This window comes from Sander vitreus, chromosome 17 (assembly GCF_031162955.1).
Source record: "Sander vitreus isolate 19-12246 chromosome 17, sanVit1, whole genome shotgun sequence".
NCBI lineage: Eukaryota > Metazoa > Chordata > Actinopteri > Perciformes > Percidae > Sander > Sander vitreus.
In genome coordinates, this window is record NC_135871.1 from 18,617,088 (window position 1) to 18,632,565 (window position 15,478).

At 40.0% G+C, this 15,478-nt stretch overlaps 1 protein-coding gene across 1 annotated transcript in view; it reads left to right on the plus strand.

Moving 5' to 3' along the window:
- Nucleotides 1-15,478, plus strand: part of LOC144532682 (protocadherin-15-like) — a 240,273-nt gene that overhangs the window by 74,223 nt on the left and 150,572 nt on the right. The window contains exon 3 of the mRNA XM_078273587.1: nucleotides 13,861-13,926. Within this exon, the coding sequence (XP_078129713.1) occupies nucleotides 13,861-13,926 (66 nt within the window). The remainder of the gene's footprint in view (nucleotides 1-13,860; nucleotides 13,927-15,478) is intronic.

A 15,478-nucleotide genomic window follows, 5' to 3' on the forward strand; every position in this document is an offset into this window, starting at 1 on the left:
CTGGGCTATATAAATAAATAGAATTGACTTGACTGGTACTTGATACAGCACATTGCTTTTCAAATAACGTCAAATTCACTATCTGCTCCACAGATTATCATTAATACCATCAAATGGTTTCTGTACCAATATGATCAAAAACTGTCCTGATGTTGTCCTGTGACCGCATCATTAAGGGTGAGTTTTATTCTGCTGATTGTAAATGTGTCTGCAGCCTGTAATTTGACTGGTTGCAGGCGGAAAACATTACAAAGGGGGGCAGCTAGAAATTAATGATAGTTATCCTGCATGCAAATGAGCTCTGATTGGATGAGAGTCGCCAGTGAATGACCCACAGTGTCATAGTTGTTATGATGGGAGCAAGGGATGAGACGGGGTTTATCAGAGTGTTTGTTTGGTGAGCGTGAATGTGATCGCGCTCTCCCTTCGCCCGTCAGTGTCACCCTGGGATGAACTTTGTTTGAGCAGGGATTTCTACCTCCCTCAACACCCAATCCCTCATCTTCTCACTCATAAATCTCCCTGCTCTGCCCACCTCAAGGCGCCCTTGGCTTTCGTCTCTGTCAACTTGTTTGTCTGTCTATCAAAATAAAAATAGCAACCAGAATTTTGTTTTTGATGCCATTGAGCTGTGGAGTGATGCATATAGCAATTTCACATTGACATCACATTGTCTCTCAAGTCCTTATTTAATTAGCATGGAGAAATCTCAGGCTTGAAATTAATGTGAATGTGAACACAATGTGAGAGAATAGGGCTGACCTTGACAATCATTAGCTTTTCTTCAACTAATCAATTAGTGGATTTGATTGAAAAAAACGTCAACTTGGTTAGTGTTCTTGTCCCTCGTCAGAGGAATGTATTCATGCAGGGATCACTTAACATATATCCTTTATTAAAGACGAAAGTGTGTTTATAAATACAACTGTGTCAGATTACTCACTAACAGCTCATTCAACATCAAAAAGACCATAAGAAAAACAACTATTTAGCTAAGAATGCCTGCATCTTTTAAGACAATAACTTCAACTAAAAGGGTGCAGTCATTAAGAAAATGCAAGGACTGTCCTCTTTCTGTCTGTCCCACGTTCCCTCAGTATTCCGTCCCTTAATTCCTTTTCTTAACACATTTGCTGCTTTCATTTTTCATTAATAATCCTCCCTTCCATGTGCCATGCTTTCATGTTCTCCTCTTTACCTTGCATCATCTGACTGTGACTCCACTGTATAGTAGTCTCTCAACAGAGATTCATTTCTTACACTGTGCATGTAAACCCTGCAGTGTACGTCATGTGTTGCACGACTGGAGATTAGCACTCCCCAGCAGTTCAACATATAGTAATAACCGAACAAACTTCAATCCAAAGCAGAGCGGACAGATGCACACTATCCATCCCTCCATCGCTAAATCCAGATGTAGGACAAATGCATGCACACCCACACACAAACATGCTCGCTTGTATTGGGTGTTTGTGTGGTGAAGTGAGGATTAGTTAATATGCCCATGGACACTTCTGCCATGTGACATCAGCCTACCATCCTCTCTCCCACTATTTGCATCACTCTGTCTGTCTCCCTCTCTTCCCATCTGCACATCCATTCTGACCCACAATTGTTTGTCTATTTTTGGGATTGTCTGATTAGGGGCCAGATGTGCAAACTGTGTCTGGCTGCAGCAGACGCCTGTGGAGTGGGGGAGTGACAGGGGGAAGGGGTTTTAATCTGCCCGCCAGTAAACTGTAGTCTTACTGGGCCGCGTGATCTGTACTGTTAGGCCCAGTCTGGAGCTCAGTAAGTGAATATGTGTCACTGGGAGTGTGATTGCAACCTTTGCACTCCTGCCTGTGTGGTTAACCTCACAGAGACACACAGATGAGGAGGAGGTCTGAAAAAATGTCGGCGGGGGAGCTTCTGCAGAGGGATTACACATCAATTAAGTAATCCCCTTCTCTCTTCCATTAACAGCCACTAATGAGTTACATGATGCTGCAGGAATTCATTTTCCACCTCTATCTCTGACATTCTTCGTCACTGTTACAGTGATGTTACACAAACGTTTTCTTTCTTCACTGCCTGTTGCCCATTTTCTTTTCCATTTCGTATCGACATATTCTAACCCACTTGTGACATTTAAAAAAAAAAGTACATACACACAAATTACAGCGAGAAGCCCCACAGAGAGACTTCTAATGATTTGTTAGGAGAGAGGGAGCTATTTGGAGAGAAAGTGATAGAGAGAGACAGGCAGTGATTGCATTTCTTGTGCCAAACATAGACACACTGCAAGAAGAAAGACACAGCACTGTTTTTCTGCACATCGATTAAGCTGTTTTTACCTCTCAAGTAAGGGAGTAACTCATAGATCCACAGGTTTTGTTTTGCGTTGATTTGAGTTTGAATTCTTGGAATGTTAGCTGCTGTAGTCTTTATTGGTTTGTAAGTGTGTCAAAGCTGTTGTCTTCGGGATGTACAGTGGCATGAGAAAAACAATCCTTTTACCATTAAAAAAAAAAAAAATATATATATATATATATTGTTAGATTCAGATACTTGGCTTCCGTTGCTTTGCACATTTTGGAAATGCATTTTGCTGTTTAAGTGTGTAAGTAGAACGTTTTTTTTTTTCACAATAAAGGTTTCACAATACAAATAACCTGGGTATTCAGCCAGTCAGCATTCACAATCATAGTGTTTTCAGGTGCAAATAATTAGTCCACCCCATACACTAATGTTACAGTGAACTAGGGATGTAACGGTATGAAAATTTAACCTCACGGTTATAGTGACCAAAATGATCACAGTTTTCGGTATTATCGCGGTATTTTTAAAACTGTGTTCAATATGTTTAGAAAGCACTGATAGGCCTACACAAGCTGAAATAGTTTCAAAAAGTGTAACAGTGTTTATTATATTACAAAAACATAGGCTATAGGCTTGTAAAAACTATTGAAAACTGACTACTGAAACACTGGCCCGCTGTAGGGTGTCCGGTAAGAACTTGAACCAGAGAGTCTGACTTTGAGATCCAGGAAGATTTATTTACAACTCGAACATGAAGTTAACTATGAAGTTGTATTTGACGTTGCATGTGAAGTTGGATGTGGTTCTGAAATATAAGCAAATAATAATGCATATTAATAAGCATCTGACTTACTATGAACATTATTTACCAAAACTAAATGTTATAGCCACCAGCATATAACAAGAAACAATACTAAGAATTACATTAATGTATCTGTAATAATAAACATAAATGTAACATATTACTCAGTAACACAAATTGAGAATAAGCCACATCTATTACAGCACACATATCCATAACGGACTAAACATTGTAATACACCTTTAATAGCTCCACAGCGCTAGTCTGTTTACTGGCGATTGCACTTTGCTAGCAAATTGCCCTAACACAACCTGAATATCAACACGTGGCTGTACAAGTAATACTAAACAATCTGCACATCTATCAGCTATGCAATAAGAAACACAGCAATAGCAATATTATCAAGGCGATAATATATCTCATTCTCTCTCCAAATAAATGTCTCATCGTAACACGGGGCTAAACTTATCCACATCGTAGCAGAACACTTATTGGAATATGAATACACTTAAGCTTTAACGTTTACACAGAAAACGAGGCAGTAAAACCCATGACAGTTTAGCAACTTACGTTCTGGGCTACACACATCACTTCAACAAGTCAGAAAACGGGAAAGGAATGATAAAGAAAAAAGTCAGTTTACAGCTGAGCTGCTGCGTTCTGTCCCCTTCTCCTGTCTGAGCGCAGTGCGCCTGAGCGGCAACTTCAGGAGACTCGGCTGAAGCTCGGAAGGATTAAACACAGGGTTTCCACACCGTGGTAATCCACCGTGATAATAATTATATTTTAAATGAAAACGGTAATTGTTATCGTCAACATTTTTACCGTGGTTTACCGTTACACCGGTAATCGTTACATCCCTACAGTGAACATAATGATGAAAAAGTACATATCAGAAAATAACTGACTCATGTGTCTAATAAGGTATCGGGTACACAAGGCAGTATGCAACTAAAATGTCAGAAGTGACTCTAAAAAGACTAATATAATCAATGGCGTGTCATATTTGTTTACTACTTTACTGTGCTTGGGTGACATTGTAGATTTAATTAGTGTGATTACTGCAAGCTAATTTTGACAGCTAGAAACTTCCAATCCATGCTTCCAATCCCACATCTTATGTGTATTTGGGAGAATATTGTCTGCAGTCTAAGTTTTGATATCTATTATATTTAAATAAATATAATTTGTTTTTCATAAATAGGATTTTTGAATGGTGGTCTATTAATATCAATATCTCAAATACTATACATGCTAAAGAAGTTAAATTTGATACACAGGTGCCCCATGGTGCATGTTACTTTCTCTTGAGAAATTGTTTGTGATGCAATTATTAGTAAAACTTGTAATTTCAAAGTGCCTATAGCTTTAAAGTTTCTCTATTTGGTGTTTTATAATAGCCCTGACATATTACTTACATGTAAGGTAAACATACAATAAAAAGGGTGGAGACAATAAGAGAAACACCTCTACATTATAATGAAATCAAATACAATAACTTTGTGAGGCTTATCATTTTTATTTTTTGTTGTATGGTTTTGTAAGAACGTGTTTATAGATACCCATATCTAATAAACATGTATTATGGAAACATCATGAAGTTGTAAGCAAAACCAAAATCTACAATATGAACTATACAAACATCCCTTGTATAAACATTTAAAGGTTTTGAGACGTGACAAAGAAATGACCAGTGGTGTATACTGGAAACAAGAAGGGGCCGTAACAGATGTGAACTGTAATGCACAGCTTTGAAGGCCAATCCCTGTGGACCATTGGCCCCAACTATATAACACAGAGTGCTCATCTGTTTTGACCTGCTGTCAGCCCATGAGCAGCCATTACCTGGCAATCTGTGTTACTGGACAACTGCCCTTTGTCGGTCTCATTGTCCTTTGCCAGGCCCTACTGGACTTAACCCAGAATGCCCTTCTGCCCCACTGGACATGGATCCATGCAAAATAAACTATCAATCCAACTGGGAAATTAAAACAGTCTCCCTGTTTGCTCCGTCTCCAATGATCCCTGTCCTGGGCTGCCTGCCACCACAGGGATTAGTGATACCTCTAACCTCCAACCTTGACGTTTTTTAAGTATATGCTTGTCAAACCAGAGGTCAACATTCCTCCCTCAGGTGGACCATTGGTGTTGTGGCTAAAAGAAGAAAAAATATATCATCCAGATTTTCCTGTCCTTGCTGGAGGAGCTTTCCGTAGGCTCTGTTCGACATTTTCTTATCATCACATAGGGCCTGATATTTATATGAAAGGGCAGACTTGTTTATAGTTGCATATGGACATATAGTATGAGATGTTTTATGATGAGAGGACCCTCGTGTTGAGTTGGCTGTTTGCCATCCATCTAAAGGATGACAAATTAGCTCTGAGTTTCCTCTTCGGTGCTTTTGCCCTTTCTCAAGATTCTTTCTCTGCCTCTTTCTTTTTTCACTCCCTCTCCTTCTTTAACAATTTTCAAAGAGTGGCTGCCCACATCTCAAGAGGGCCACAGGGTTTCGCTGCAGTTTGTAAATGTAAAATGATATGCTCTTCCTAGTTATCTAAATAAGATGCCTCTGATCTTTTTGTAGGATGGTTGTAAAGGTGTGCCAGATTGATTGGGACAGTGTAGGCTCCTGTGCCATACTGCTTGTTAGGTTAGTTGTCCTTTAAAGTCTGTTTTTTTAGATCTCCACTCACAGGGAGCAGCAGTTTGATTTATTGGTTGCTAAAAAGGTGCTTTTGCAGATTAAGCCACAGGAAAGCACAGGCTATTGAACAGAGTGTCAGGTAAAAATTCCCTTTGAAACTAAATGTCAGTAAGCACTGCCTTGTTGCGTTAGTAATATAGAGGTCGATAAGCTGTCAAGACTTGAATTTCTTAGGAGGTCTCATTTAAAAAGTATGATTAAAGAACTATGTACAGAAAAAAACTAACGTACGTTCGTGGTGCATATGAAAGCTTTAATAATCTCCAATGTAGTACATAGGCACCCTTCGCATTCCCCAAAACACCTTCTAGTTAACTATGAAATTATCCCTACCACTGCCCCAAAATTAATCTCAACACTGTTTCACAATTTCATTCATTGAGTCATTATCACTATTTCTTTGAAATATATTATTATATTATATTATGAGTTAATCTAGACTAAGTATGTTTTGAAGTCCCAAGGTGTTGAAGAGTTGCTGTCTGTTAAAAAGAAAACATCTTAAAGGGGTGATATAATTATTATATAGGGTATTTCACACTGTTCCTTAAGGTCTCCTAATAGGGTATGTAACATTGTTTGGGCTGAAAATGGCCCAGGTGCTATCTTATGGGGTCTAATGCATCCCTGTGGAATGGCTCTATTTGGAACGAGAGCTTTTCTTCCAAATATGGTATGCTCAAGAACATACACATACAGTGGAGAACAGACAGCAGGTTTCATATTTCAGACACTGCAATGTTATACAGCTCCATCCAGCTCACCGCGGGCTCTATCAAGAGACTCGCGGACAAGAGGCGTTTATTTCCCCGATTGTTTGTTTAAATAACTCAACACACATATCCATTATAAGATTAACTGGAACCTGTGGTAAGAGATTGCAGGCGTAACAACCTCGCTGACCGTGCTCTCAATCACACACACCGGCCATTTAGCAGGAAGAGGGGTGGGAGAGCAGCGAGCTGCAGGCCCTGGAGCTCCATCAGGGCCTCGGCATTTGGTAGTCCAGTAATCCAGAAACGGTAACTTTGCATGGGTATGGAGTGGCGCGGGCTGCCGGCCATGACGGAGCTACATCTAGCTCACAGCGGGCCGGGGATGTGAAGGAGGACAGGCTGGGCGGCGAGGCAGCAATCCAGGCAGCACCGGCCGCCGACACACAGTCATCAATAGCCATCAATTTTTGTAAAATGGCCCATATTTGACCTCTACATAGTTGATTTCTCGCATAAAAAAGTCTCAGAAGTGAATTTAGTGATGAAATAGCAGACGAACAATGTATAACATTTCTGTAAATGTATGTGTAAATACATTTGTAAATTTTGGGGCGTTACAAAGATAGAAGGTAGAGCCAAATAAGGTAGGAGTTGAGGAGTTGACGTCAACTTTTAACTTAAAGATTTTTTGAGATTCGTCTGTTTTCAGCAGCAGTTTCAGATTGTGAGATTTGCATAGGAAAGAGGTGTCAATGGGACTTTGAGGTTCTCTGTATGTCCTTTTTACCCACCGAACTGTCGTAATTCAACTATGACAAGGTAAACCCGGTTTTGCATTATATCACCCCTTTAAACAAGCTTTTTTTTGTTGTTGTTAATATTGTCTGATAAATTCTGCTCAGCTTTTTTTTTAAATGTCATGGTTTTTACGAGGCAAAATGTTGATTTGTTCTATCACAAGCATTCTACTAATTGATTGAAGCTTGCTTGCACCCATTTTTTCCACCTGATTCCTCTGAGAGACGATCACTAATCATTTTGTAATTGAAGTTTTACGGCTTCAAGTCATCATTGTTAGGTTGATTAGTGAGAAGATCTCTTTCGGTGAGAGCTAATTACCCCAAGGCCAAAATTAGAAGATCTTGATTGTTTTTGGGTAAGGCTCTATTTACCTACTAGTGATTGAATTATGGTTGTTGCATTTGTTATTATTCCCCTCTTTTTAAATCTCGGACACCACTCCACCCCTACACAATACTTTTATTTGGAAGAAAAGTTCCATCAGGTTGTTAAAATAAATGTTTCCTGATATGTATTGAAGAAAAGCCCATTATGTATCAGCTAAGGACCAGGAGAGAGTCACTACTGTCCGAAAAGCTAGAGAATATATACAGAAGTAATATACAGAATTACAAAATGTATTAATGAAGCTGCTTTCTTTGTTTAGGATAAGCACAGGACCGCAGCTCTCCGACAAACCAAAGTTAGTCTGCAATGCTACTGCTGTGTGAGATAAAAACAAGTTGAATCAAATTATTGGCTTTGAAGTTAGGTTCTCTTGGTAATACAACATATATAGTATGAAGATAAAACGGTGTACAATCTACTTACAGTACAGTATCAATCTGGGTCCATTTGGGCTTGGGGTGGCTGTGGATCAGAGGTAGAGTGGGTCAGCCCTCCAAGATTGGTGGTTTGATCCCCAGCTCCTCTGGCCACATGTCAAAGTGAGTCCTTGAGCAAGACACTGAACCCTATGTGGCTGTCCACTGCTCCTAATGCTTAGTATGGGTTAAATGCAGAGATTGAATTTCACCACATTGTAAGATTGTGTGTGACAAATAAAGTGTCTAATAATTAAGTTGTTTTTTTTTACTCCTTAACTAAATTATTTGGCCTGTTAATGTGCTGAACACCTGATGTAATCTCACAGGTGTTTAAATATCATTAAAATATGCAGTATTGGCCAAGAATAAGACTTTTATTTTCTTCTCGTAGTTGAGGAGAGTTTGTAGGCGAGGCAGCCAGTTAAACCCAGCTCAGTCTGCACCTTAGGCATTTCCCCTCCAGTCACAAGTAACAAATGTAATGTTACGCAAGAGCCTGACCCTGTTTAGAAGGGTCATTCTAAACTAATTAACATATTAACTCTGTCGGCCACTGTTGGTAACAATGCTAGCAGTGTTTAGCAACCAAGCAAGTTGCATTTTATTACACTGCTGACACATTAATAGGTTTCAGAAATATACACTAGTGAATCTCTCAAACATCCTCAGACATACTAATAGAATCCAGCAAAATGTCATTGGAAATTTGGCAGCTAGACTTCAATATGAGGTGATCTTGCATCTTTTGGTTTGATTTCATGTTGCCTCCCAGTCTTCATCCTCTTAAACTAGATAGTTTTGTGTCCCTGATCAGTCTAAATTACCCATTGAGTGGCTTTGGCCGTTGTTTACTTCATAAGTCACCACAATACTTGACCACACTGAAAACAAACTTCTACAGTTAAAGACACATTGTTTCTTTCATCCACTTGCACATGATGTTCCATCACCCACCTCCTCTTTTCTAATTTTATTGTTGATTTGTGTCAAGACCAAGATCAACAGCTCTTTCCAAAGAATTCCCTAGCCCTTTTACAACCATAACATTCTCAAGAAATAAAGTTGATAAGAGACACATAATGTTAAAAACACACACAATCCTGATCTACAGACCTCAGTAACAGAGCTCCCCGTGCTGCTGCATACCCCTCTCCCTGAGCTGTGTGATCAACTGTGTCTTTCATCTAGCTCCCACCCTTCTGCACTGTATTGTTTTTGACTGGTTATCATTTTAAGCAACCACATCACATTCCATCATGAGACATACACAACATTCACTTATGCAGATTGAGAAGGGCACAACTCATTTACTGTTTACACTTTACTCGTTGTCCCTTTCTTTCCATATTACTCTGCATTCTGTGTGTACATACTCTATATTTCCATAGTATTTTATGAAAAGCTTGGCTCTCCTCTGCAGTTTGAAACACTTCTTTTCTTCTAAATCAAGGATGTACCGTTTTAGGATTGGTCATGGTCTTCTAGATAAGTGGATTAATCCATAAGTAGTTTTCCAATCATGTATGTTTACTCTATGTGTCTGCGTCTGCAGGTTTCTTCCTACATTTCTATCTTGAGTGCTGCAGGAGGGGGATACACAGGAGATTTGGTTTAGACTATTTTACACATTTTTTACACCCTTGTGTACCCAAAGAACCTGGAGGAAGTGACTTATTATTCTAGAAGGCTTTTTATTGTGAGCAAGGCTTGGTGTAGAATATCATTAGGAAATATCACCCACGGCTAAAAGTTGTAAATTTGGCAACAGGTTGGGATCATTTCAATTTCGTAGTGAACATAACTGAGCACACTTTGTTGCTTTGAGTACGTCTTTCTGTTCACATGCATAGTATGTGTGTGCCTCACTTCCTCAGTGCAACATATGTGTGTGCTCTGATCGCAAAATTGACCTGTTATCACTGCAAATGGAGGCACTATTCTTTTTCTCTGCTTACACACGCACATACACACACACACACACACACACACACACACAAAACTAACAAAACAGACTGTCTGTGATCTCTTAAAAAGCTTCTCAAAACGAGTGCAACTAACTTCTATTCCACACACGCACACATGTGCACACTCTTTCTACTTCACACTGAGTATAGTCTCTCAGAGCAGATTTGCATACTTATTTTGATGTTGCTTGTTGTTTATGTCTCCGTTTGCGAGGTGTGACCCACTTGCTCTGTTCATTTTGTCGCTATTAAAGGAAACCCTCTCCTTCTATTTCTTCAGCACATGGGTACAGGTTTTCCAATTGCTATATAATCATAGAACTCTTAATATGAACAGTGATTACACCTTAGGAATTAGCAGTGCAAGATGAGTATGTGTTGATAATTATTCCCCATGGATCTTAGATTAAAAAAAGGTTGTGTATGCTTCCGACTAGTGTTGACGAACTGGCCGAAGACCGGTTAATTAACCCGAGTCGTGTCACTGAACCGGGAGAATCGAGTGTAGAGAGTAAAGAGTTGTAGAAGAACGGTTGCGGTAAGAGCTACTCGGTATGACTGTTCTCGGTGACTGTTGACTCAATTACTGAATGCTGTACTACTAATGTTGAGAGCCAATTCCATGAGCCATTGTAATGTATCAGTGCATTGAATACTCTGTGGATACAAGGTTGTGATATAATTGTGCTCTTTAATGTAGCCTATGGTTGTGTTTACAAAATCACCACATTGCAGTATTTTGTGCATGACAACTGTTTAATAAAGTAGTGCACGGTATGTAAATGTCACGAGGTCACCGGAAGTTAACGAATTCTTGCCGAATGAGAATTAGGTAGGTAGGCTACAGTTGACCAATTCACAACTCCCATTAGGCTAGGATACAGGCTACTGAACGAGACCGTAACCGTGCCTAATGCATGAGTCTATGTAATCAAACGGGTGTCTAGGTTCTCGGCAAGTTTAAGTTATCAACCGATCCCAGAAGCCTTTATGTCTCGTGCATCTTAGAAGTTTGTTCATGGAAATTCATAGGCTACGTTACCAAGGGGAAAGTATTATATCACATTAAAAAATACACATAATGTTATCTTGGTAGTTATGTTAAGTTAAATGTTAGAAGTGAATGTTGCTACATGGTAGGTAGGCTCTCACGAGGAGACCGCTCACCAGGCTACCGAATGTAACCGTGGCCAGTGTGTGAGTCTAGTGTCAGTCAGTATGAGTGTATAAATAGTATGTCAGCCTATTTCAGAGACATGGAGAGCATGACATTTGCAGTTTGAGGCTACATGTCTTGGAGCGACTATGGCAGGGGAAGTAAACGCACAATCCCGACATATATTGTCCTGTACTGAGAAAGGATTTTCACACAATCACATATGTAGCAAGATGTGCTGCATGGATGTAAATCTCAGCTCTAAATAAACTTTTTTTTATGTCCAGATCATGACACTGACTTAAATTTGAAACGAGAAGCTGTAAATGCAATCAATGATATGCCTTTTGTTTTTTGTTTATCTGAAATTTGGAAACTGCCATGATTAAAAATTCAGCAACATCACATCCTAAGGTTTTTATCTCTGATTAGAAAACACTTTTAAACAACCACATTAGTGAAGGCTCATGGGCATGCATATTTAATAAGAACACTATCCACTGTTATGCATCTGGCAACAGGTGCATAGTTGCCCAAGTGAAGTCAGGCAACAGAAGGCCGGTGTGAAACCCAAGAGCGCTAAATGATGGTGTGGTGTCATTGACCATGTGTCTTTTTTGTCTGGCCATCTCTGATTACATGTAATGTAAGTGTACACCACCTTACAGCAAGCTGCTTGAGATTCAATAACTGTCACGTAGACAGAGCAATTTTAAGAAAGAGAGATGGGAGTAAATGCTGAATAGTGGGTTCCAGTGCTCTTTCATGCAGTTTTTTCCTTTTCCAGAACACATGGTACCTCTTAATTTACAGAGAGAAGGTGTTTTAGTTTTTTAATTGATTTATGTTTGTATTGCACCATACTGCCTCTGCCTTTCTGGTATAATGTCAGCCGGCACTATACTGGCAGCAAGAAGAGATCAGCTGGCTGTATTTGTGAGAACTGTCTGTGGTGTTGTTCACTAACATACACCCTTTCTCTAGCAGAGGCTTTTACAGAATAGCCTCCCTGAAACTTTCTCTCTTTCCCCCTATTTGCTAATATCTGTTCTTTTTTAAATAATGATCTCTTTTTCTCCTTTCCTAACATCAGAGCTGTTCCTCAACAAACTGTTTCATACTTTTCTTTTCTTCCATGCTTCTGCTCTGCTTCCCTCTGGCTCCACTAACCCCTGACCCCTTCAGACTGGCAGTATGAGGGTAAGAGCGCAACCATTCGTTGTCTGTTTTCCTTTGGTTTCATTACATTCCTGTATCCCCTTTCACTATTTCATTCCACCTCCATCTCCCCTTCTCTCTTCCCTGTTGAAAGACATTTAATCCTGAACTTTCCTCACATCAGCTGCAGAGCGCGTCGCCTTGCAGCGCCTATTCCTCAACACTAGACACCTCCCTTCCTCCTGTCTCCTCCTCTCCGCCTTTCCTGCTGCCCCATCTGGTGCTGTCTGTCAAGCTGACATTACCTGTGTCCCATGTGCTTGTACCATCTAGCTGCTGTGACCTCCCATCTGTGAAGCCGCTCTCATCAGTGCTCTGCTTATGATGTTGCCACATGCTTTGACCACCCTGTTTGTCTGGTGTCAGTATCGCACAGACCATTCCTGTTGATGTTTGTGCGGTAGCAGTCATAGATGCCACCTGCTATAAAAAGATTTGTCAATGTGACAGCTTATGGCATGACAGAAGGACACTAAAACAACATTTTGAGGTTTATTTCCTCAGACTAATGAAATATTTACAATGTCAGTGATTGTATGTCAGGTTTTTTGCAATGTTGTTTTAGCATTGCTGTAGGCTATATTCAGACTATACTGTGCATCAGTTCTTCATTCAAAATTCAAAATAAGTAAATGTACACTGTTTTTTTTAAGTCTTAGCAGCCACAATATTATATATTACATTATTAAAATTGTAATACTGATGCATCAGTGCATAATGTAAGTAGAATTTTACTGCTGAAGCTGTTCGCAGTACAGCTAGTTAGAACTACTTTCTAAATAAAATGAGGTAGTTCGGTCCCGCGGTTCCCAACATACTGTAGATCATCGCCCTCTGTGTGTCACAAGAACAAATCTAGGGTTGGGAGGGGATAGAAAGACAAAAAATAAAGTTCTGCTACACAAATTAGAATTCATTTTTTTGGAACTTCATTAAATTGCTGCTTTTTGTGTTGAAATATTTAATCATTTTACCTCTTCAGGCCTCAAACTGTAATTTTAAATCAAACTATTTGAGAAGTTTAAAAGGCACATGTATCTTTGGTGGAACTGCCAAAACCTCATAAACATCTAAAATGTGACAAGGGGCCTCAAGTAGAAAACACTGGTTTCATATTTAACAATGCATAGCATTTTAAGTTTTGTTTTAAATGTAAAATCTTAATCTGGAAAAAAAAAAAAAAAACTATAGCAGTCAAATAAATGTAGTGAAGTAAAAAGTATATTATCTCCCTCTGAAATGTATTTTACTCTACAAAATAAGCAGTCATTTTCATAAGCTGCCATGAGGCACAATATACTTTTGGGATTGCAAATCAAATTATTTAAATATAGTACAGAGGGATTAAGCTTATTTGATGTCATCTGCTTTTTCTTTTTGCGTATGCAGAGTGTAAACTGTCCCGGCCAGGCCCCCCTGCAACCATAGTGACCATTGATGAGGAGAGCCCCAACGGTATGTACCAATCAGTTGCCCACCTACTCTCCTCACTTATGTTTGCTCCACTTCATTCTGTATTCCAGTATGGTAAATGCTTCTGAACTCGAGTGGCTTGGATTACAGTATACATTTGGGAGTGTTTCTGTTGCTTTGGTAATGCAATACATATTAATACTTCCCCTATTGGGACTGCTCAGTGTTGTAGTGTAATGAAGAACAGTCGCTCAGCTGACAATCTCTTGGGACAGGATGGTTATGGGAGACGTTTTGTCAGGCATATTGGATTGTCATTTTTATTGTATTTTAAATTAAAAATAAATAAATTATAGTTGTTCTTGGTGTGTATATTTGTTCTGCTCTCCCTGGGTACAGCAGACGTGTATGTGTGTGTTGGTGTCTGAGTGAGTGAATACAGATGGTGTTTGGCATACAGATGTGACATGGGGCTCCATTAATGAGTTGTCTGCTCCCCACGCAGGTTGTCTTAATCTGGTATACCTGTGCTACAGCAGCATATAAATCGCTGATGCATAGAGCAGACAGACACTTGAGTGGATCAGGTGCAACAATTCTGCTCCTCTTTTTCTGTTCTTTCTTCTTCTTCTTCTAGCCTCTCCATCCCTTGCACCCACTACTCAGCTTTCTGTAGTTTTCTTCTCTTTTCCTCCCTCTCCTTCATGGCTCTTTGCTATGAGTGTTGAGCATTTGCCATCTGCAGTGTGTGTGTGTGTGTGTGTGTGTGTGTGTGTGTGTGTGTGTGTGTGTGTGTGTGTGTGTGTGTGTGTGTGTGTGTGTGTGTGTGTGTGTGTGTGTGTGTGTGTGTGTGAGATAGGGAGTGCTGACTGCTGCTTGGGGAGGAGCTGTATGTTCATTGAAGAAATGAGAAATGTATTCCCCTAAATGGAGCAGGTGTGTGTTCGCCTCATTCAGTTCTCCCTGCAGATATTAGTACTGCAGGTTAATAGAGTTTAATGAGCAGCTCTGACTGAAGATACAATCCAGAGTTTGTTTATACAATCCGAATGCTATTCCACAGATGCTCCACTTCCCTGCAATATGTGCTCTGGGCACTGCTTTGTGGGTGGTTATTAAGGAGAAACTGTGTGCGTGCACATATGCATACACCTTATGTGCATATTTGTATCCCAGGATTATGATTGGGTGGCTCTGTGTCAGATGAGGCTGCCATTCGTCAATGCAATAGCCTCCAATTCAGGCTGTCATACTGTGTCACCTACTCCTTCCTCTGTGTGTGTGCAGCTGTGATTTGGGGCTTTGATCGATTGTCGGGAGAATGTGTTAGATGGAGGTAGCCAAGCCTGCATCCGAAAGCCTCCCTCGGACCACATGCGTCGATGCTCTATGTGTGAGGGATTTGCACTAATCTTCCACATAAAGCACTCATTTACCTGGGATACGGGTCTCTTCTGGCTCCACCGTCCTTTTATTTAGCTTGCCGTGATGAAACGGCCCAGAGCCCATCCTTCCCATAATGGAATGTAAAACAGGCAACCAGCCGGTATTGACCAAAGCAATTATCCTTCTAAATGTGTCCATCTCTTCTCTT